General features: G+C 47.1%; 1 protein-coding gene across 2 annotated transcripts in view; it reads left to right on the forward strand.

Moving 5' to 3' along the window:
- The window catches only part of RASL12 (RAS like family 12), a 163,999-nt gene that overhangs the window by 25,537 nt on the left and 114,240 nt on the right, over positions 1-24,222 (forward strand). For both annotated transcript variants that reach the window (XM_073568853.1, XM_073568852.1), the window contains one exon: positions 20,556-20,629. In XM_073568853.1, coding sequence (XP_073424954.1) covers positions 20,556-20,629 — 74 coding nt within the window. The remainder of the gene's footprint in view (positions 1-20,555; positions 20,630-24,222) is intronic.

Here is a 24,222-nt window from a genome sequence, read left to right on the forward strand (position 1 = left end):
AAACATTAAGTTGAAGGTTCCTTCAGCCAAGTTGGGGCCCAAATTCATTGGCCCATACAAGATTGTGGAAAAAATCAATCCAGTGGTGTATAGGCTGTGCCTTTCACCTTCTTTCAAGATCCCTGACGTCTTCCATAAATCTCTACTGGAACCTTTTGAAGCAGTCCGGGGAGACTCCAAGTCCGCTGCTCCTCCTGTTTTGGTCGAGGGCAGGTGGAGTACGAGGTGGGTCATATCGTAGATTCCAGGTTGGTACAGAGGTCGGTACAGTACCTGGTTCAATGGAAGGGGTATGAACCGGAAGACAGGTCCTGGGTGCCGGCCTGGTTGATGCATGCTGATCGCCTGGTGCAGTCTTTCCATGCTAAGTACCCGGGCAAGCCTGGGGGTCCAGAGGCCCCCCATTGAGAGGGGGGTACTGTCATGATCTCAGTGCGGGTTTGACTCACACATGTGGGGTTAATGTCTAGAACCAGTGCTGATGACTGGCACTTCTGAGGTTAAAGGTTATGATCCCAGTGCAGGCTTACCTGCACACCTGGGGCTCATTATTATGGCCTCTCCCTGGTTCTGGGAAGGCTTCTTATGGCCTCAGGACGCTCCTATCCCCGTCAGTTATACTTTCGCCCTTGGCGGAGTGTGTTGACCCCTGAGTGTGTGTTTGTGCTGTGTTCTTGTTTGCCTGATAACTTGGTGTACGACTCGGCCTGTTCTCTGGATACTGCTTGTTGGATTCTGCTTGGTACCTTCTATGTCTGTTTGGCTTTGACCACTGCCTGGCCCTGACTCTTCGTTCTGTCTCATCCCTGGTACTTTACTGTTATCTCTGTGTATGACCTGGTTTGTCTGACTTTGAGTATTCCTGTATAGTATTTTGCCTATCTCTGGCAGCAGGACGCTAAGCCCCGCCCCCTTGCAGTCACATGACTATAGGTCCTTCACTGCTCACTGACTTCAGCTTCTCCAGGTCCTGTTTGCCTGAACTATCTGGCCGTGTCTGACCCCGGGCCCCTCTGCAGTGTGGGTGAGTCCTTGCTCAGCGGTTACTGCACGCCGTCCCTAACAAGACCGTGACACTATTATGCTTCATATGTCATCCATATATTCGTTCATTACTTCTGGATGGTGTCCGATTTCTAAATCAACGATTTCTAAAAAAATTCAGTTTTCTGTATTAAAAATGGAACCGTAAGCTATAGAATAAAAATAGTGTCTTTAAGCAGCCTTTTTTAAACAATCAGATTAGTGGTTTGCTTGTAAAATTGCTCATGTGTCCTGCTTGAGTGACTTACCATGGTCCGTGTACTATCTGTATTTAAGGGTTAATCATAGTTCACTGTATTGTTGGAGATTTGTGATCTGATTTTTGATCTGGCCAGTAGGGCAGCATCGAGAGGCCGGAGTTGGAGGGCGGAGATTTTTGGCGGTTGGTGGACATTTTGCGAGGAGCAGTGTTCTGAGTGGAAGAGGCTTGAAGTGAAGCAGCCGTTCCTTGAAGAAAGACTAGATAGGGTGGTGCAACTCTGGATCTGTTGTTGGTGACTTTGGGATGCGTTGTTCAATTGATATGAGCTGACTCGGGAGGACAACCTTGTATACAGCATCTTGAGCTAGGTCACGTGAGGCCTTATGTCTAATGACTTAGAGAAGCCCTGCATTGAAGTGATAGGTATTCCCCAAGAACTTCAAGATGGTGTTTCTATCTCTAAGGCCTTAGGGAAGCCCTTTGTTAGAGAGATTGGCATTCCCTAAGAGCTTCAAGACAGCGTTTCTGATTATTTGGGACTCAACCAGCAAGGACCCTTCTACTTCAGTTTCAGAACATACCAGTACCATCTTACATCTAAATATATATGCACATATATATAACCTTATAGAGGTCTAGTTAGGAGAAAAGATCTCTTCTGTAAGAAACACTTCAAAAACTGCTCAGAGTAGGTGATTACTAAAGTATTGGTACAATACTGTGGTTTTACTGATTTATGCATAGAAAAGGTTAATCGTGCTGTATTTTTCTTGCATGTAACCAAAAAATTGCTGAATGTCTGCAGTCGCCCGACATCTTCCTGCGGCCACAGACATTCAGCACAGTGACGGCCGGGGCACAGGCATGGAGGTGAGTGATGTCAGTCACTGACATTGTTTACCTGTCTCTGTCCTGCGTCCTAGATGTTGCTTCTTCCCTATTCTCAATTGGATTTGCATCTATACGATGTGAATGCAACTGGTGTGTGCACCACCAGGGACAGGAGCGGAGCAGCTGTCATCTCTCCTGTTCCGCCGGGATCTCCAGCAAGACGCAGGTGCACATGTGGCGCCCCTGAGGCTCAGTCGCCACAGAGGTACTCCTAAGGTGTAGTGCCCCACCTTCCAAGTAAGGTGGGAACTCCTTGCCACACTCCAACACCTGCACCCCACACACAGGATAGTTCAGCAGGGCCACATTGCGGCTCTTAGCTCAGAGGGTAGCAGAGCACCTGTCGTGCTTCGTGGGTCCTTGCTTCGTAACACGAGATGTGCTGGGAGGTGGGTGGAGTTAGATATAAAAGAGTGGGAAAGTGTAGAATCACAGGTCAGTCTCTCAGGAGAGTGAGAGAGAAGGGGTCAGTCTGAGGAGAAGGAGATCCCTAGTAGAGGGATAGAAGAAAGAGTGCTGCAGCTGCCTCAGTGATCTGAGCCAGCTGGCACGGGAAAGGAGAGAGAAAGAAAGAGAGAGACGTAGAACTGTAACCTGCACTTCCATAAGAGAGAGAAAGACAAGTATGGAACGAAGGAGAAGAGAACAGAGAGGAGACATGGGTTGAGAGAGGAACCCTGCCTATAGGTTCTCAGCGCAAGGCCGGGGCCCGGCCCCCGAGGTTGTATGGACACTTATGGTTCTGCAGCAGACACCGGTGGAGTAGCTGGCTGTAAATGCACTACTTCTATCTAAGACTTGGGACACAACAGCACACAAATAGAGAGCCGGGATCCAGGAGGTCCCCGAGCAGGCTACAGCTGTCTGTCATACAAGTGAGGTTCTAGGAACATCTGTCAGGAGGCATTCCAGGGTAACTAAGTACTGGAGTGCTTCACCATTAAAAGCGCATTGGAGGAGTCGTTCAGAAAGGCACATGTTGGCGGAGTGTTGGCGGGGAGAATCCTGTCTTGCTGGAGGTTGGCTGGGCCTCTGCCCCGGAGGACACGGCACGGAGGCAGGCACCAGTGTGTACCAAGAACTGTGAGTAAAGCTTTGAAACTGCAAGCCTGGTGTCCTCCAATCATTTGTGCGTTCACATCTTCAGCACCACTACACCTGGGTGCCAACATCTACACTGCTTGTACCTCTCCTCCAACAGCGCATCTACACTGCCCTGGGACTACAGCTCCACCTGTGGGGAGCTACGCCATCTTTGCTGCACCACACCATGAGTCCCAGCAGATCTGTATGCAGCGTTGGCCTAACACCATACTTGCCAAACACCACGAGTGGCGTCACAAACTATCCATATAAACCATTACATTTAACCACCACCCTTTTTTTGGGCACCTAGCGCCACGGACCGGGTCACCGCTGCTGTGACAAATCCCCCTGACACCGGCCCAGTACCGAGTACCCCGCTGCCCTGGGAGGGCGACCCACACACAGGGGACATTGGATGGCACGGTGTAGTGACGTCATTGCGCCGTCCAGCGTCCACTGCTGCACTTCTTGGAAGAGGAGTCAGTGGACAGGAGCTGGGATTATGTGAGTATGAGGGTGTGTGCACACGTAAGTGCTTTTTTCGCGTTTTTTAAGCGTTTTTACCAGCAAAAACACTTAAAAAACGCTTAAAAGAAGCATCCCATTCATGTTAATGAATTCTGCACTTTTTGTGCATATTGATGCATTTTTTTTCACGAAAAAAACGCATCGCGGTAAAAAATTTCGCATTTCTAACTATTTTCTATGAGACTGGGGATGCTCCGGAAAAAAACGCCTAAAAACCGCGCGAAGTGAAGGAGTCCGGTTTTCAGTCAGGAATTTTCTGCATACGTGGGTACATAGCCTGAGCCTTTTTTTCTTTAACTCATAAATTACTGTGCAATGGGGGGCTGTGCTGATGGAGGTAATAAAATGAGGGGCTGTGCTTATGGGGGCTTAAAATTAGGGGAGGGGCTGTGCTGATGGGGGGAATAAAATGAGGTTAAGGGCTGTGCATATAAGGTAATAAACTGAGGGGCTGTGTTGATGGGGGGGAATAAACTGAGGGACTGTGTAGATGGGGGTATAAACTGAGGGGCTGTGCAGAAAGAGGAAATAAAATGAGGGGTTTTGCACATGGGGGAATAATATGAGGTGCTGTGCAGATGTAAAAATAAAATGAAGGGCTGCGCAGAGGAGGGAGGCATAAAATGAGGGGTTGTGCAGATGGGGGAATAAACTGAGGGACTGTGCAGGAGGGGAAAATAAAATGAGAGGCTGTATAGATGGGAGGAATAAACAGAGGGGCTGTGCAGATGGGGTGAATAATCAGAAGGGCTGTGCAGATGGGGTGAATAATCAGAGGGGCTGTGCAGATGGGGGCAATAAATCTGAGGGACACCTTAATTGAAACCAAATGTCCCTGATTATAGTTACGCTTTATTAGTTTCCATAACTCTCCTTGGGTTCTACATTTAAAATATAGGATGTCAAGGGATGAATATAATTATTTTTTCCCCTGTATTGTGTAAATGGACCGCATAAAAAGGTTGATTCTGTGTCTAACTTTGAAATTGCACTCCCTGTTAAAGTCACATCCCTACAGTACACCACTTTTTTACTTTTGATAACAGTTTTTTGTGAAAAAAGTTAACAGTTCTAGTGGAAGTAGTCATCAGAGTTTGCTAAGTAAGCCATAGGAGGGGAAATGGAGATGTGCATTAGGGGTCCTGTCACCTTTGTTTCTGAGCCATTCCTTTGCTTTGGGGTAGGGGTGGGGGTGGGGGGTGTCGTTGGCTTTATCTGCCTAGGTCATCAAAATGCTTTGTCCCTGCCCTGTTTGTTAATTATACACCGTTTAACTACCATTCTTTCCTTTGTTTTATAAACTGGTTAGTAAATACTCATGTTATATTATCTAACCTTTGTGTGTGTTTGCTGATTGTTGCTGTACTCCTTGTCCTGTGGCCGTCCCTCATCCAAGTATCATGTAGGCTATCAGTTTTTTATATGGAGGCCACACAGACGTTCCGCTCATCTGAAAGAGCTCTTAAGGCCCCGTCACACTAAGCGAGATCGCTAGCTATATTGCTAAAGCGATTTTGTGACGCAGCAGCGATATTGCTAGCGATATCGCTATGTGTGATACTCAGGGCCGCAGCTATAATGAGCCAAGATGAGCCAGGTGCTGAAGCAGCAGGCAGCAGGGAGCGGCATTATGCCCTCCTCTACCCACAGCACCTACAATTTAGCTTCTGCACGCTGGTGCTGCGTTCGTGCAAGAGGCTGTAATTGATGAGATCACAGGAGGGAAGGAGTCAGGGGCCCCCTGATCATGTGACCCCTGACTCCTCCCCTCCTGTGACCTCATCACAGGTCCTGTAGTCGCTCCTCTCCTCATCTGTCATATCTCAATCCGGATATCATGTGATGCTGACTCCTCCCCTCCTATGACCTCATCACAGGTCCTGTGAGCATCAGCCCTTGTTTTATGCAGGACTCTGCTGTCTGAGCTGGCTGTCATCGTCCTGGATGAGGGAAGTTTATTTGTGGGGTTTACAGGGTGTATGTGGCAGAGCCGCGAGTGTGTGAGGTGTACGGAGCAGGGCTGCAAGTGTACGAGGTGTACGGAGCAGAGATGTGTACGGAGTGGAGCTGTGTGTGTGTACGAGGTGTATGGAGCAGAGATGTGTACGGAGTGGAGCTGTGTGTGTACATGGAGTGGAGCCGTGTGTGTGTACGAGGTGTATGGAGCAGAGCCGCGAGTGTGTGAGGTGTACGGAGCAGAGCTGTGTGTGTACAAGGTGTAAGGAGCAGAGCTGCGTGTGTACAAGGTATAAGGAGCAGAGCCGCGTGTGTATGAGGTGTAAGGAGCAGAGCCGTGTGTGTATGAGGTGTAAGGAGCAGAGCCGCGTGTGTACAAGGTATAAGGAGCAGAGCGCGTGTGTATGAGGTGTAAGGAGCAGAGCCGCGTGTGTATGAGGTGTAAGGAGCAGAGCCGCGTGTGTATGAGGTGTAAGGAGCAGAGCCGCGTGTGTACGAGGTGTAAGGAGCAGAGCCGCGGGTGTACGAGGACCGAGGTGCACGGAGCTGAGCCTCGAGTGTGTGAGGTGTACGGAGCAGAGCCTCGAGTGTGTGAGGTGTACGGAGCAGAGCCCCGAGTGTGTGAGGTGTACGGAGCGGAGCTGTGTGTGTACGGAGTGGAGCCGTGTGTGTGTACGAGGTGTACGGAGTGGAGCCGTGTGTGTGTACAAGGTGTACGTAGCGGAGCCGTGCGAGTGGGAGGTGCACGGAGCAGAGATGCACGTGTACGAGGTGGACGTTGTAGAGATGTGTACGAAGTGGAGCTGTGTGTGTGTACGAGGTGTACGGAGCAGAGATGTGTACGGAGTGGAGCTGTGTGTGTACGAGGTGTACGGAGCAGAGCCGCGAGTGTGTGGGGTGTGCGGATCTGTGTGTGTGCGAGGTGTGCAGAGCTGAGCAGCGCGTGTGCGAGGTGTACAGAGCAGCGCATGTGCGAGGTGTACGGAGCAGAGCCGCACGTGTACGAGGTGTACGGAGCAGAGTCGCGTGTGTGTGAGGTGTATGGAGCGGAACCGCGTGTATACGAGGTGTATGGAGCAAAGCCGCATGTGTACAAGGTTTACGGAGTGGAGCCATTTGTGTACAAGGTTTACAGAGCGTGGCCACGTGTGTGCAAGGTTTACGGAGCAGAGCCGCATGTGTACGAGGTTTACGGAGTGGAGCCATGTGTGTACTGAGTGGAGCCGTGTGTGTGCGAGGTGTACAGAACGGAGCCGTGTGTGTATGAGGCATAAAATGCAGAACCATGTGTGTATGATGTATGCGGAGCCATACGTGTACAAGGTGTATGGTGGGGAGCATTCATACCTCCCAGCGGGACAGTCCCAATTTTGAGAGAGATTCTGCCCCACTGCCCCGGCTGGGAGCTTACTTTTCCCGCGGACACAGGGGTACACGGCGGAGCCCCGAGGAGCACTTTATAATTCGCACGTGACGTTCCACCGGAAGTGACGTGCTAGAAGCTGACTGGAAATGAGGTAATTTCGGGAGGAGATTGTGACGGAACCATGGAGGCACTTCAGGGAATGCTTCAGATCCATCACCGTATCCTCCCCCAACAGCGCGGACAGCAGGATCGCCGTGGACTCGGGATGCCGGCCATGTGAGCGGATCATTCTGCATCGGGAGGCTCAGGTGGACACTACTTTGGGACCGGGCTGCTGTAGTATATTTATAGAGTCTTTCTTTCTGTCTCTGTTTCTTTCCTTCTTCTTTCTTTCTCTGTTATTTCTTTCTTTCCCTTCTTTCTTTCTCTCTCTCTTCTTTCTTTCCCCTCTTTCTTTCTCTCTCTGTTCTTTCTTTCTCTCTGTTTTCTTTTTCTCTCTGTTCTTTCTTTCTTTTCCTCAGTACAAGTCAGTGTGCCCACAGTACCAGTCGAATAAGAGGGGTAGGAAACTAGGTGGCACTGGTCACATTGAGCCTTTCATACTTTTTACTGGTGTATAATCATATGCCCTGAGCACCCCCATAAAGTGGGCCAGCGCCAGACAACAGGGTACAAACAAATCACTATTATTATCAGTCCAAGTGGACAATTATATAGGTAAAGTTAATGATGTCCCTGTGCCAAGCACTGCGGAGCATCAGAATACACTGAGGAGACCAGAACAGCGGGGTTTGGGTAGAAGAATTATATGGGACCCATTACACTGTATGAAGTAATATATGGTGCCCTGTTGTGAGTTCATTTTCCCCTTCACTACTGAGGCCCGAGGAACTCCCTCTTCTGGTAAAGAAAGGTAGTGAGCCTGATTATCAAACACCTGAGTCTGATTATGATGACTGGCTGAGTGGAGTTACTGACTGAATATAAGGCTGCCGATGCCCTTCTGCCCTGCGGGTGATTTCTCTGTGGGATCCTTGGAGACCAGTCTGAATTCCTGCTCCTCTAAAGCTAAGTTTTCTGCTCGGCTTTTTGCATTGGTGCTTTGACTTTGTTTTGCTTTGTTTTTCTGGATTTCCGCCATTCCCTGCTGGGGTGTGCTGAATTCCTTTAGCTCTGTCTTCTGAAAATACCTGAGTGCTGATTTAGTTTTTGAAGCCTAGCTGCTTCAGGGTCTTTTTCATATCAGGTGTTGGCTTATGTCTTTGATAGGGTTTTGGCAGATTGCAGACAGCAACCTTCCGTTCCTTTTCTGTTTAGTTGGCTTGGGCCCCATCGTTTGCTCAGCCTATCTTTCTATCTGTGTGAGTGTTTTTTCATCTTGCTTCACCGTCATTATATGTTGGGGGCTGCCGTTTACTTTGGGGTCTGCTCTGGGGCAGTTTAGATTTCTTTTTCTGTCTTTAGGCTATTTAGCGCTCCGGCTGTGATCGAGGGGTCTAGGGCATCGTAGGAACCCCCCACGGCTACTGCTAGTTGTGTTGATAGGTTCAGGGGTCTGCAATCTGATAGTTGCCAACTTCTCTGGTTTTCTGGACGTAGCTTCTATTTTTGTGTCTGCCTCCTACGGTGACTCAATCATAACAGAATCACCCGCCATACCGCAGATCCTAGGGTACTCTATAGCAGGAAAGAATTGTAAAAAAAAAAAAACAAAAAAAAAAACGGTGTCAGAATTTCTTTGTGTATATTTTTTCCTCTATATCTCTGAGGCCGTAGGGGGAATTTTTTTTTTCTCAATGGAGATAGAGCAATTGTCTGATCGTGTGGAGCAGCTCGCTGCGGAAGTGCGGGGAATTTCCGCCTACTTTGCTCATTCACATGCTGCTGAACCAAAGATTCCTACACCTGATGTATTTTTTGGGGATCAGTCTAAATTTTTGAATTTCAAAAATAATTGTAAATTATTTTTTGCCTTGAAGCCTAACTCGTCAGGGAGCTCCGCACAGCAGGTTAAAATTGTCATCTCTTTGCTGCGTGGCGATCCCCAGGATTGGGCGTTTTCTTTGAAACCAGATGATCCTATTCTGACTAATGTGAACGCATTTTTTCAGGCCTTGTGGTTGTTGTATGACGAACCTAATGCCATTGATCAGGCTGAAAAGACCCTACTGGCATTGAACCAGGGTCGTGATTCTGCAGAATTGTACTGTCAAAAATTCCGAAAGTGGGCAGTACTTACTACCTGGAATGATTATGCCTTGGCTGCTCTCTTTCAGAAGGGGTTGTCAGAAGCCGTAAAAGATACTATGGTGGGATTTCCTGTTCCCTCTGGTCTTGACGATTCTATGTCATTAGCTATTCAGGTTGATCGGCGTTTGCGCGAATGCATAGCTGCACGAGAGGTGTTGCCACCTGTTGAACAAATGTCTGAACCTATGCAATGTGATAGAGTTTTTTCCAGAGAGCAGCGTCAGGAGTTCAGAAGGCGTAATAAGTTGTGTTTTTTCTGTGGAGATGCCTCGCATATTATTTCTGTCTGTCCTAAACGAGAGAAACGCTTTGCACACACGTTTTCTGTTGGTGGTGTTCAACCTAAGTTTCTTCTGGCTATTACTCTGATCTGCTCCCTGTCCACATTTTCCGCCAAGGCCTTTGTGGATTCGGGAGCAGCCCTAAACCTAATGGACTTGGATTTTGCTAAACGTTGTGGATTTCCGATGACACCTCTGCAGATGCCTATCCCTTTGAGGGGGATTGATGCTACTCCTTTGGCTAAAAATAAACCTCAGTTTTGGACCCAGGTGGTGATGCGGGTCACCCCAGACCATCAAGAAAATTGCAGATTTTTGGTGTTGCATAATCTGCATGATACTATTGTTCTGGGGTTTCCCTGGTTACAAATTCATAATCCAGTTTTGGATTGGAAATCTGTGTCTGTGGTGAGTTGGGGTTGTCGGTGTCCTTTAGTGAGGCTCCGGTGTTTTCCACCTCTCCTCAGTCGCATGATGTTCCTGATTATTTGGCGGACTTTTATGATGTATTTAGTGAGAATGAGTCTGCGTCTCTGCCTCCTAATAGGAGTTATGACTGTGCAATTGAACTGAGCCCGGGGTGTAAATTTCCCAAGGGTCGGCTCTTCAATTTATCTGTACCCGAGCACGAGGCTATGCGATCCTATATTAAGGAGGCGTTGGAGAAGGGTCATATTAGACCATCCTCGTCACCCTTAGGTGCCGTTTTTTTTTTTGTAGCCAAAAAGGATGGATCATTAAGACCTTGTATTGATTATCGTGCCCTCAACAAAATTACTGTTAAATATCAGTATCCGTTACCCCTGATTTCTGATCTATTCTCCAGAGTTAAAGGTGCTTGCTGGTTTACCAAGCTTGACCTCAAGGGGGCGTATAATCTTATTCGCATTAAGCATGGGGATGAATGGCGTTTAATACTCCGGAGGGACATTTTGAGTACCTGGTGATGCCTTTTGGGCTCACTAATGCCCCTTCTGTCTTCCAGTGCTTCATGAACGATATTTTCCGAGATTTTGTCGATAAATTTTTGATTATCTATCTGGATGATATTTTGATCTTCTCCAAGGATTGGGATTCTCATGTGGAACATATTCGGACTGTGTTCCGGATCTTGAGGGAGAATTCCCTGTATGTCAAAGGATCTAAATGCCTTTTTGGAGTATAGAGGATTTCTTTTTTGGGATTTATTTTGTCCCCGTCAACTATTGAAATGGACCCGGCCAAGGTACAGGCCATTTATGATTGGGTTCAGCCCACTTCTTTGAAGGCCCTCCAGAAGTTTTTGGGTTTTGCTAATTTTTATCGGAAATTTATAGCAAAATTTTCTAGTATTGCCAAGCCATTGACTGATTTAACTAAGAAGGGTGCTGATGTGTTAAATTGGTCTCCGGAGGCTGTTTCTTCCTTTCAGGAGCTGAAGTGAAGATTCACCTCCGCCCCGGTTTTGCGGCAACCTGATGTCTCACTTCCGTTCCAGGTAGAGGTGGATGCTTCTGAGATTGGTGCAGGAGCTGTTTTGTCCCAAAAGGATCCTGTAACATCTAAAATGAATCCCTGTGCTGTCTTTTCCCGAAAGTTCTCTCCATCTGAACGTAACTATGATGTGGGGAATAGGGAACTGTTGGCCATGAAATGGGCATTTGAGGAGTGGAGACATTGGTTGGAGGGAGCTAAGCATCAAGTCGTGGTCCTCACTGACCACAAGAATTTGATTTACCTAGAGTCGGCTAAGTGCTTGAACCCTAGACAGGCTAGGTGGGCCTTGTTTTTTACACGTTTTGATTTTGTGGTTTCTTTTCTTCCTGGAACTAAGAATGTCAAGGCAGACGCCCTCTCTAGGAGCTTCTTTGCTGATTCTCCTGTGGTGACCAAGCCTGCTACCATCTTAGGCGAAGGGGTAGTTCTTTCTGCCATCTCGCCCGATTTGAGACGTGCTCTGGAAGAGTTCCAGGAGGACAAACCTGAGCGTTGTCCCAGTGGAAAGTTGTATGTTCCTGACCAGTGGTAGAAGAGAGTGATGTCTGAAGTTCATTGCTCTGCTTTGGCTGGTCATCCAGGTATTTTTGGTACTAGAGATCTGGTGAGTCGGTCTTTTTGGTGGCCCTCCTTGTCTCGTGATGTCAGGAATTTTGTGCAGTCCTGTGGGACGTGCTCCCGGTCTAAATCGTGTTCTCGCTCCAGTGGGTTGTTGATGCCTTTGCCTGTCCCCAAGAGGCCATGGACCCATATTTCAATGGATTTCATCTCTGATATGCCTGTCTCTCAAAGGATGACTGTTATTTGGGTGATTTGTGATAGGTTCTCTAAGATGGTTCATCTTGTACCACTCCCTAAGTTGCCGTCTTCCTCTGAGTTGGTGCCCCTGTTTTTACAACAGGTGGTTCGCTTGCACGGGATTCCTGAGAACATTGTATCTGACAGAGGAGTCCAGTTTGTGTCTAGATTTTGGAGAACTTTCTGTTCCAAGCTGGGAATTCAGTTGTCCTTCTCCTCTGCTTTTCACCCTCAGACCAATGGGCAGACAGAGAGAACAAACCAGACCTTGGAGTCATATTTGAGATGTTTTATTTCTGCTGATCAGGATGATTGGGTTTCATTTTTGCCCTTGGCCGAATTTGCTTTAAATAATAGAGCTAGTTCTGCCACTTTGATGTCACCTTTTTTTTTGTAACTTTGGGTTTCATCTTCGATTTTCTTCAGGGCAGGTGGAGCCCTCTGCCTGCCCAGGTGTTGACACTGTGGTGGAGAGAATGCACCAGATCTGGGACCAAGTGGTGGATAAGTTATCTCTCTCCCAGGAAAAGGCCCCGCGGTTTTCCAACCGACATAGGACCATTGGTCCCCAGTTTAAGGTTGGTGATATGGTGTGGTTATCATCAAAAAATATTGCTATGAAGGTGGCTTCTCCTAAGTTTAAGCCTAGATTTATTGGACCTTACAAGATTTTGGAGATTATTAATCCGGTCTCTTTTCGTTTGGCTCTTCCTGTCACATTTAAAATCCATAATGTGTTCCATAAATCTTTGTTGAAGAGGTTTGTTGAACCTGTTGTTCCGGGGGTGGCACCTCCAGACCCTGTATTGGTTGAAGGTAACATGGAATATGAGGTAGAGAAAGTACTGGATTCCCGTCTGGCTAGACGGAGACTTCAGTATTTGGTTAAGTGGAAGGGTTATGGTAAGGAGGATAATTCCTGGGTCTCTGCCTCTGATATTCATGCCAAAAGATTGGTGCGTGCCTTTCATCGGGCTCACCCTGATCGCCCTGGTGGCGTGGTTGAGGGTTCGGTGACCCCTCCTCAAGGGGGAGGTACTGTTGTGAGTTCATTTTCCCCTTCACTACTGAGGCCCGAGGAACTCCCTCTTCTGGTAAAGAAAGGTAGTGAGCCGGATTATCAAACACCTGAGTCTGATTATGATGACTGGCTGAGTGGAGTTACTGACTGGATATAAGGCTGCCGACACCCTTCTGCCCTGCGGGTGATTTCTCTGTGGGATCCTTGGAGACCAGTCTGAATTCCTGCTCCTCTAAAGCTAAGTTTTCTGCTTGGCTTTTTGCATTGGTGCTTTGACTTTGTTTTGCTTTGTTTTTCTGGATTTCTGCCATTCCCTGCTGGGGTGTGCTGAATTCCTTTAGCTCTGTCTTCTGAAAATACCTGAGTGATGATTTAGTTTTTGAAGCCTAGCTGCTTCAGGGTCTTTTTCATATCAGGTGTTGGCTTATGTCTTTGATAGGGTTTTGGCAGATTGCAGACAGCAACCTTCCTTTCTTTTTCTGTTTAGTTGGCTTGGGCCCCATCGTTTGCTCAGCCTATCTTTCTATCTGTGTGAGTGTTTTTTCATCTTGCTTCACTGTCATTATATGTTGGGGGCTGCTTTTTACTTTGGGGTCTGCTCTGTGGCAGTTTAGATTTCCTTTTCTGTCTTTAGGCTATTTAGCGCTCCGGCTGTGATCGAGGGGTCTAGGGCATCGTAGGAACCCCCCACGGCTACTGCTAGTTGTGTTGATAGGTTCAGGGGTCTGCAATCTGATAGTTGCCAACTTCTCTGGTTTTCTGGACGTAGCTTCTATTTTTGTGTCTGCCTCCTACGGTGACTCAATCATAACAGTGCCCATTATGCTGTATGAAGTAATATATGGTGCCCATTATACTGTATGAAGTAATATATGGGGCCCATTATACTGTATGCAGTAATATATGGTGCCAATTATGCTGTACAAAGTAATATATGGTGCCCATTATGCTGTATGAAGTAATATATGGTGCCCATTATACTGTATGAAGTAATATATAGGGCCCATTATGCTGTATGAAATAATATTTGGGGCCCATTATACTGTATGAAGTAATATATGGTGCCCATATGCAGTAATATATGGTGCTCATAATACTGTACGAAATAATATATGGGGCCCATTATACTGTATGAAGTAATATATGGGGCCCATTATTCTGTATGAAGTCATATATGGGGCCCATTATACTGTATGAAGTAATATATGGGGCCCATTATACTGTATGCAGCAATATATGGTGCTCATAATACTGTATGAAGTAATATATGGGGCCCATTATACTGTATGTAGTAATATATGGAGCCCATTATACTGTATCAAGTAATATATGGGGCCCATTATACTGTAAGAAGTAATATATGGGGCCCATTATGCTGTATGAAATAATATTTGGGGCCCATTATACTGTATACAGTAATATATGGGGCTCATTAAACTGTATGAAGTAATATATGGTGCCCATTATCCTGTATGAAGTAATATATGGGGCCCATTAGACTGTATGCAGTAATATATGGTGCCCATTATGCTGTACGAAGTAATATATGGTGCCCATTATGCTGTATGAAGTAATATATGGTGCCCATTATACTGTATGAAGTAATATATGGGGCCCATTATGCTGTATGAAATAATATTTGGGGCCCATTATACTGTATGAAGTAATATATGGGGCCCATTATACTGTATGCAGTAATATATGGTGCTCATAATACTGTATGAAATAATATATGGGGCCCATTATACTGGATGAAGTAATATATGAGGCCCATTATACTGTATGAAGTCATATATGGGGCCCATTATACTGTATGAAGTAATATATGGGGCCCATTATACTGTATGAAGTAATATATGGAGCCCATTATACTGTATGAAGTAATATATGGGGCCCATTATACTGTAAGAAGTAATATATGGTGCCTATTATGCTGTATGAAGTAATATATGGGGCCCATTATACTGTAAGAAGTAATATATGGGGCCCATTATGCTGTATGAAATAATATTTGGGGCCCATTATACTGTATACAGTAATATATGGGGCTCAAACTGTATGAAGTAATATATGGTGCCCATTATGCTGTACGAAGTAATATATGGTGCCTATTATGCTGTATGAAGTAATATATGGGGCCCATTATACTGTATGAAGTAATATATGGGGCCCATTATGCTGTACGAAGTAATATATGGTGCCTATTATGCTGTATGAAGTAATATATGGGGCCCATTATACTGTATGAAGTAATATATGGGGCCCATTATACTGTATGAAGTAATATATGGGGCCCATTATACTGTATGAAGTAATATATGGTGCCCATTATACTGTATGAAGTAATATATGGGGCCCATTATACTGTATGAAGTCATATATGGGGCCCTTTATACTGTATGAAGTCATATATGGGGCCCATTATACTGTATGAATATATGGGGCCCATTATGCTGTATGAAGTCATATATGGGGCACATTACACTGTATGAAGTAATATATGGGGCCCATTATACTGGATGAAGTCATATATGGGGCCCATTATACTGTATTAAGTAATATATGGTGCCTATTATGCTGTATGAAGTAATATATGGGGCCCATTATACTGGATGAAGTAATATATTGGACCCATTATACTGTATGAAGTCATATATGGGGCCCATTATACTGTATTAAGTAATATATAGTGCCGATTATGCTGTATGAAGTAATATATGGGGCCCATTATACTGTATGAAGTAATATATGGGGCCCATTATGCTGTATGCAGTAATATGTTGGTCCCATTATACTGTATGAAGTAATATATGGGGCCCATTATACTGTATGAAGTAATATATGGGGCCCATTATGCTGTATGAAGTCATATATGGGACCCATTATGCTGTATGCAGTGATATATGGGGCCCATTATACTGTATGCAGTAATATATGGGGCCCATTATACTGTATGAAGTAATATATGGTGCCTATTATTCTGTATGAAGTAATATATGGGGCCCATTATACTGTATGAAGTAATATATGGGGCCCATTATACTGGATGAAGTAATATATGGGGCCCATTATACTGGATGAAGTCATATATGGGGCCCATTATACTGTATTAAGTAATATATGGTGCCTATTATGCTGTATGAAGTAATATATGGGGCCCAGTATACTGGATGAAGTAATATATTGGGCCCATTATGCTGTATGAAGTCATATATGGGGCCGATTATACTGTATGAAGTAATATATTGGGCCCATTATACTGTATGAAGTCATATATGGGGCCCATTATACTGTATGAAGTAATATATTGGGCCCATTATACTGTATGAAGTCATATATGGGGCCCATTATACTGTATGAAGTCATATATGGGGCCCATTATACTGTATGAAGTAATATATGGGGCCCATTATACTGTATGAAGTAATATATGGGGCCCATTATACTGTATGAAGTAATATTTGGTGCCCAATATACTGTATGCCGTAATATATGGGGCCCATAATACTATATGGATCATTATATGGGGCCCATAATACTATATGGAGCATTATGTGGGGATAGGGGATGACTTTCTGTTTGTTGTGGATCAGACCGCTGGGACCCCCATGATCCTGGGAAATGTAGCTTTGAAGAGCACCATGTAAATGGAGCTGTGGTCGATCATATGCACTGTGGTGCCATTCACATGTGGCTCTTCAAATAACTCCTTAAAGAGAGTGATGAGGGGACGACAAAGTTTAGCAAAAATTCACAGATCGGGGTGATGAGTGCTATAGTTTGTGGGCTGGTGGGATTTGTGTGGCAGGGCTGCATTTTTGTCCCAGTCCGGCCCTGTGCCAGGCTTACCATTGCCATTATTGACCCTTGTTCTAGATACTTACGTGTTGTTCTTGTATGTGTGTGTGATGGTGCTGACATCCTTGTGTTTGGACACCTTTTTTTTCTATTTATCGTCATTTTGCTGTTCGCCTCAGGCAGCAGATAGGCTAGGTTCACCCCTGGTGATACTTACCTTCGACCGGCTCCCCCGCTGTCTATCGCTGATCGCGCGAGAACGTCCTGGGCCGTTTCTCGTCGGCCGCTTCCTGCTGGCGCCGACGAGCGACGCGTGGACGCGGGCAGGAGGACGTCTTCATCGCCGCGTCTGACAGGTAAGTAGCAACCGCCGACCGCTGCTATGTCGCTGCTGAGATCTGCCTGTTTGGCAGCTCACTAGCGACCATTTAGCGGTGCACCAGCGATCCTGACCGGGTCGTATCGTTGTCGGGATCGCTAGTGCATCGCTAAATGTGACAGTACCTTAAGACACCTTTTTTCCAAGAAAGTCTTACTGCTTAGTCTGTTTTGTGCCTGATGAAAAAGTATCAATAAAGATGAGAAAATAAAAGTACAAATGATTCCTGCGTATTTTAGATGTTTATTTCTTCTATGATTCATGCATGCAATAATGAGGTCTTTTGGGATAAAAAAGACTAGAGGTTTATTTTATTATTCATAGATGAGCTTGATGAGCGTTTCGATTTAGTGCATTGGTGAGAAATGGAGATGGTAGGAGAGGAAGAGCAGGTAGACATGTCATATATTGGCCAGCCTGCCCTGCATGTGTGGAGAGTAAAAGGGAGGTAAATGGTTTTTATTAATAACTAGCTGAAGAGCCCGGCGCTGCCCGGGCATAGTAACTAACTATGGTTACTTATAACAAATTGATGATTATATCTATATATAAAAAGCTGAGTGTAGAGCCTCGCCCACTCCGCATAGTCACATTCACTATAATATCCCACATCGTCCCATCAGCCAGAGCCACCGGTCTACTACCCATAATATCCCACATCATCCCCTCAGCCAGAGCCACCGGACTACTACCCCTAATATTCCACATCATCCCCTCAGCCAGAGCCACCAGACTACCACCACTAATATCCCACATCATCCCGTCACAGCCGCCTGACTACTACCACTAATATTCCACATCATCCCATCAGAGCCACCGGACTACTACCCCTAATATCCCACATCATTCCGTCAGAGCCACTGGACTACTACCACTAATATCCCACATCAACCCATCACAGCCCCTGGACTACTGCCCCTAATATACCACATCATCCCGTCAGAGCCGCCGGACTACTACCCCTAATATCCCACTTCATCCTGTCAGCCAGAGCCACCGGACTACTACCCCTAATATCCCACATCATCCCGTCAGCCAGAGCCACCGGTCTACTACCCCTAATATCCCACATCATCCCCTCAGCCAGAGCCACCGGACTACTACCCCTAATATCCCACATCATCCCGTCACAGCCGCCAGACTACTACCCCTAATATTCCACATCATCCCCTCAGCCAGAGCCACCAGACTACTACCACTAATATCCCACATCATCCCGTCACAGCCGCCTGACTACTACCACTAATATTCCACATCATCCCATCAGAGCCACCGGACTACTACCCCTAATATCCCACATCATTCCGTCAGAGCCACTGGACTACTACCACTAATATCCCACATCAACCCATCACAGCCCCTGGACTACTACCCCTAATATACCACATCATCCCGTCAGAGCCGCCGGACTACTACCCCTAATATCCCACTTCATCCTGTCAGCCAGAGCCACCGGACTACTACCCCTAATATCCCACATCATCCCGTCAGCCAGAGCCACCGGTCTACTACCCCTAATATCCCACATCATCCCGTCAGCCAGAGCCACCGGTCTACTACCCCTAATATCCCACATCATCCCCTCAGCCAGAGCCACCGGACTACTACCCCTAATATCCCACATCATCCCGTCACAGCCGCCAGACTACTACCCCTAATATTCCACATCATCCCCTCAGCCAGAGCCACCAGACTACCACCACTAATATCCCACATCATCCCGTCACAGCCGCCTGACTACTACCACTAATATTCCACATCATCCCATCAGAGCCACCGGACTACTACCCCTAATATCCCACATCATTCCGTCAGAGCCACTGGACTACTACCACTAATATCCCACATCAACCCATCACAGCCCCTGGACTACTACCCCTAATATACCACATCATCCCGTCAGAGCCGCCGGACTACTACCCCTAATATCCCACTTCATCCTGTCAGCCAGAGCCACCGGACTACTACCCCTAATATCCCACATCATCCCGTCAGCCAGAGCCACCGGTCTACTACCCCTAATATCCCACATCATCCCCTCAGCCAGAGCCACCGGACTACTACCCCTAATATCCCACATCATCCCGTCACAGCCGCCAGACTACTACCCCTAATATTCCACATCATCCCCTCAGCCAGAGCCACCAGACTACTACCACTAATATCCCACATCATCCCGTCACAGCCGCCTGACTACTACCACTAATATTCCACATCATCCCATCAGAGCCACCGGACTACTACCCCTAATATCCCACATCATTCCGTCAGAGCCACTGGACTACTACCCCTAATATCCCACATCAACCCATCACAGCCCCTGGACTACTACCCCTAATATCCCACATCATCCCGTCAGAGCCGCCGGACTACTACCCCTAATATCCCACTTCATCCTGTCAGCCAGAGCCACCGGACTACTACCCCTAATATCCCACATCATCCCATCAGCCAGAGCCACCGGACTACTACCCCTAATATCCCACATCATCCCGTCAGCCAGAGCCACCGGACTACTACCCCTAATATCCCACATTATCCCGTCAGCCAGAGCCACCAGACTACTACCCCTAATATCCCACATCATGCCATCAGCCTGGGGTCAGAACCAGAGCGCTGAGTGGAACAGTCCTAACTTCCATACCGGGGATCCCTTTAAGAGAGGCCTGGCATCAGAACCAGAGCACTGAGTGGATTTGCCCTTACTTCCATACCAATGATCCCTTTAATAGAAGCCTGGGGTGAGAATCACAGCGCTGAGGGATTTACCTTAACTTCCATACTGGAAATCCCTCTAAGAGAGGCCTGGGGTCAAAACCAAAGCGCTGGATTGATTTGCCCTAACTTCCATACCAATGATCCCTTTAATAGAAGCCAGGGGTCAGAATCAAAGCACTGAGGGATTTGCCCTAACTTCCATACCGGAGATCCCTTTAAGAGGGAAGATATGCCTATGGGATGGAGGATGTGTGATGTGTATATGGGCACGGGAGGGGGTGATTCATTTTTGTCATATGCTCTATGCTCCTTTCTGGGGGGCAGACAATGACTGGGAGCTTATGTTTCCAGGGATGCTTGATTTCTCCCACCCGCTCAGTTTCTGCTGAGGTGTTGTCGTGGAATGGGAAAACTGTTGCTCATAGCAACCAATCACAGCTCAGCTTCATTTAAACAGCTCTGGTGAAATGAAAGATGCTTCGTGATTGGTTGGTGATACACACATACATACATTCAGTTATATATATATATAGATAGCAATGGGATTTGCTGAGGGATGGGATGTAAGGGGGAATTCAATGTCCTGAAAGGTATTAGGGAATATAGGTGGCAGGGGGGCATGTCTTTAGCACCAAGAGAACTTGTGCCGCCCTGTCCTGCTAGTATATGTCTGTAGTGATTTGTTTCTTGTGACAGATGTTACTGAATGGCCTGTATAGTATAAATCCAATTGTTATTTTTTTGTTTGGATCTTTCTGCAGAAGACACATATGCTAAAGAAGAAGTCGTAGACCAGGAGCCGGTTCTTGTAAGAGTTATGGACACAGCTGATCCGGTGAGTACAGTATGTGAAAAAGCTCCAAACAATAAGATTTTCTGAAGAGTATTTTATCCTGGGACCATGGCTTTATGTTGTTACTAGCCCAAGTCAGAACCTGAGCCCATCAAGATATCCTCCCAGTGGTCTTTCCTGCCCCACTCTCTCCCACGCAATATGAAAGCTCTGACAACATGTCATAGAAAAAGAACAAATAAATTACCAACAATGCAGATCCCTTTCATGCCAGACATCAAAAGGCCCAAGTGGACCCCATTGACATTAATGGGGTCTTTCAGATTTCAAGTCCCAGACTTTACCAGACAAAATGTTCGGTATTTTCAGTGTAATCTGCATTGGAGATCATCATAGGTAGCACACGATAGGGGTTGTAGCCATAAATGGAGAAGCATCAGAGATTGTATTATTGAGTACATTTCTCTATTTGAGTTTTAGTCATGACATGTAAGCTTAGTTTTCATAACGCAACAAAGGGTTAATTCTCGAGCTTGTTTTGTGCTGTACACAAAGATAGTGCACCTCTTTATTGGGATCTGGCAGACTCTGCTCAGGTTGTAAGCTCCCGTACAGGACAATGAATCTTTTGATCTGGGTCTCAAGCAAATTCAAAAGGGCCTTTGAAGTGAGGTAGAAATGGTCAGGATTTCTTGGTATTAGCTGAAACTGCACAAGCTGTGAACTGTACTATCTGTATTCAGACCCGATGACCTTGGCTGCGTGACCAGAGTACAATACAATCCCAGGGAACAGAAATCCACCATTAGTTCGAGAGACTGGAGTTCACTGACCTTCTGCTTTACTACGTCTAGTCTTAGAGATTAGTATAGTGCGGTTCACTTGGTGCCAGTCCCTTCTGTTAGTGACTTACCTACCACTTCATAGTGCTCTGTCATACAGTGTAATAACTGGACTAGATAAAGGCACCAGTGTAATCAATTTACTAATGTAAAATAATAATATGCAGAAATATTTAATAAGTCAGTGTTTCCCAAATGGGGGCCCGCTACATGGTATGGGGCTGTTCCAATTTGGGGGACCTGTCCTACTGTCCCGACTGTCACTCATGATGTCTGCGATGTCTCCTGCACTGAGGGCTTCACTCATGTCTTCCCTCACGTGTTCATTGCTCCTCTGTTGTTCCTCCTCTCCTCACTCAGGGAGGCAAAGCCAAATCTCTCTACTCTGATTAGTACGTAAAGTACTGTAATTTAAATAAATTATTCTTCTCCTTTCTTGAAGTCTGGTCTCCTCAGAAATCAAAACCCCCAACCTGCAACATTGTGGGCAGCAGAAAAGCTATGAGCCACAGACTGCACTAATTTTCTATACTTTAAAAGGGTGACGTTTCTCCTTGTGGAGAGTGACATACCAGCCTTGGCATGCCAAAGTAAGGAGACTTATTTGCCGTGCAATGCTCCTCTGGGAAATGAAATATGCAAATTGCCTCTTCAGAGAGAAAGATGACTAGAACTCTATAGCGCCACCTGTCCAGAGCCTCTCACCTAGCCAAATCAGATCTCATACTTTGCATAGACGAGGCGCAATACCCCAAAACACAGTGTCTGCAAATTGAGATTCTGATTTGGTGTTTACCCTAAGTCATATTGCAAGGCTCATTAAAGGATCGATAGTGATTTGAAGGATTGCTGCTTCCAACAGGTGGCACTAGAAATTTCTTGTCCGCTTCCTCTCTGAAGAGGCAATTTGCATAATATACTCTAAAAAAAATTGTGTTATTATGTATACCCCTTTTCACATGTAAAGCGCCATGGAATAAATGACGCTATAATAATAAATAATAATATTATGATCCGTCAAAACAGCCTTTGGGTGTGTGCACACGCTGCGGATTTTGCTGCGGATCCGCAGTGGTTTTGGCCGCTGCGCACTCGCAGCAGTTTTTGCTGCGGTGTACAGTACCATGATTCCCTATGGGAATCAAAAAACGCAGTGCAGACGGTGCGGAATTTTCCATGCGGATTATCTGTGGTTTTCAATCCGCAGAAAGAACTGACATGTCAGTTCTTTCTGTGGATTCCCCTGCGGTTTGCCATCTCCTCCATTGAGGAGATGAAAAACCGCAGAGCAATCCGCAGGTAAAACCGCAGGTCTTTTGAGCTGCGGTTTCACCTGCGGATTTTACAAAATCCGCGCAGATGAATCCGCACCCCAATCCGCAGCGTGTGCACACACCCTTAATGTACTGGTACCTAGAGGTACATCTCTATATAACAGTGCATTTCTATGTACCTATGTTCTCGAGGTCAGAGATTTTTCAATTCCTATGAAATTACTACAAAATAACGAAAAGCAATTACAACTAGATGTGTATTTCCTGAAGGAAGTACAGATAGTGGTTTGAAATGCTGCCCAGGCTGCCCCTTTAAGAGAGACTTGCCTGCTGCACCTGCAAGACTTTCAACTCAGGATCCGTTTTAACTGTGGGTGCCTCTCAGGGGCCACTTTGGCCTCAGGGTCCGATTTTGTGGGTGGGGCCCTCAGGGCCCGATTTTGTGGGTGGGGCACCTCAGGATCCGATTTGGTGGGTGGGGCCCCTCAGGGTCTGATTTGGTGGCCGGGTCCCCTCAGGGGCTGATTTGGTGGGTGGGGCCCCTAAGGGTCCGATTTTGTGGCCGGGGCCCCTCAGGGTCTGATTTGGTGGTTGGGGCCCCTCTGGGTCCAATCTTGTGGCCGGGGCCCCTCAGGGTCCGATTTTGTGGGTGGGGCCCCACAGGGTCCGATTTTGTGGCCAGGGCCCCTCAGGGTCCGATTTGGTGGGTGGGGTCCCTCAGGGTCCGATTTGGTGAGCGGGGCCCCTCAGGGTCCGATTTGGTGAGCGGGCCCACTCAGGGTCTGATTTGGTGGGCAGGATCTATCAGAGTCCGATTTGGTGGGCAGGGCCCCTCAGGGTCCAATTTGGTGGGCGGGGACCCTCGGGGTCCGATTTGGTGGGCGGGATCCCTCGGGGGCCGATTTGGTGGGCGGGGCCCCTCGGGGTCCAATTTGGTGGGTGGGGCCCCTCGGGGTCCGATTTGGTGAGCGGGGCCACTCTAGGTCTGATTTAGTAGGCGGGCCACTCTGGGTCCGATTTGGTGGGCGGGGCCCCTCAGAGTTCAATTTGGTCAGCGGGGCCCCTCAGGGTCCGATTTTGTGGTTGGGGCCTTTCAGAATCCGATTTAGTGGGCGGGGCCCCTCAGGGTCCGATTTGGTGAGCGTGGCCCCTCAGAGTTCAATTTGGTGAGCAGGGCCCCTCAGAGTTCAATTTGGTGAGCAGGGCCCCTCAGGGTCCGATTTGGTGGGCGGAGCCCCTCAGGGTCCGAAATGGTGGGCGGGGCCCCTCAGGGTTCCATTTGGTGAGCGGGGCCCCTCAGGGTCCGATTTGGTGGGCGGGGCCGCTCAGGGTCCGATTTTGTGGGTGGGAGCCCTCAGGATTTGATTTGGTGGGTTGGGCCCCTAAGGGTCCGATTTTGTGGCCGGTGCTCCTCAGGGTCCAATTTTGTGGTCGGGGCCCCTCAGGGTCCGATTTGGTGGCCGGGGCCACTCAGGGTCCGATTTTGTGGGTGGGGCCCCCTGGGTCTGATTTGGTGGGC

This window comes from Dendrobates tinctorius, unplaced genomic scaffold (genome assembly GCF_039654945.1).
Source record: "Dendrobates tinctorius isolate UK_male_01 unplaced genomic scaffold, ASM3965494v1 ptg000022l, whole genome shotgun sequence".
NCBI classification, from domain to species: domain Eukaryota; kingdom Metazoa; phylum Chordata; class Amphibia; order Anura; family Dendrobatidae; genus Dendrobates; species Dendrobates tinctorius.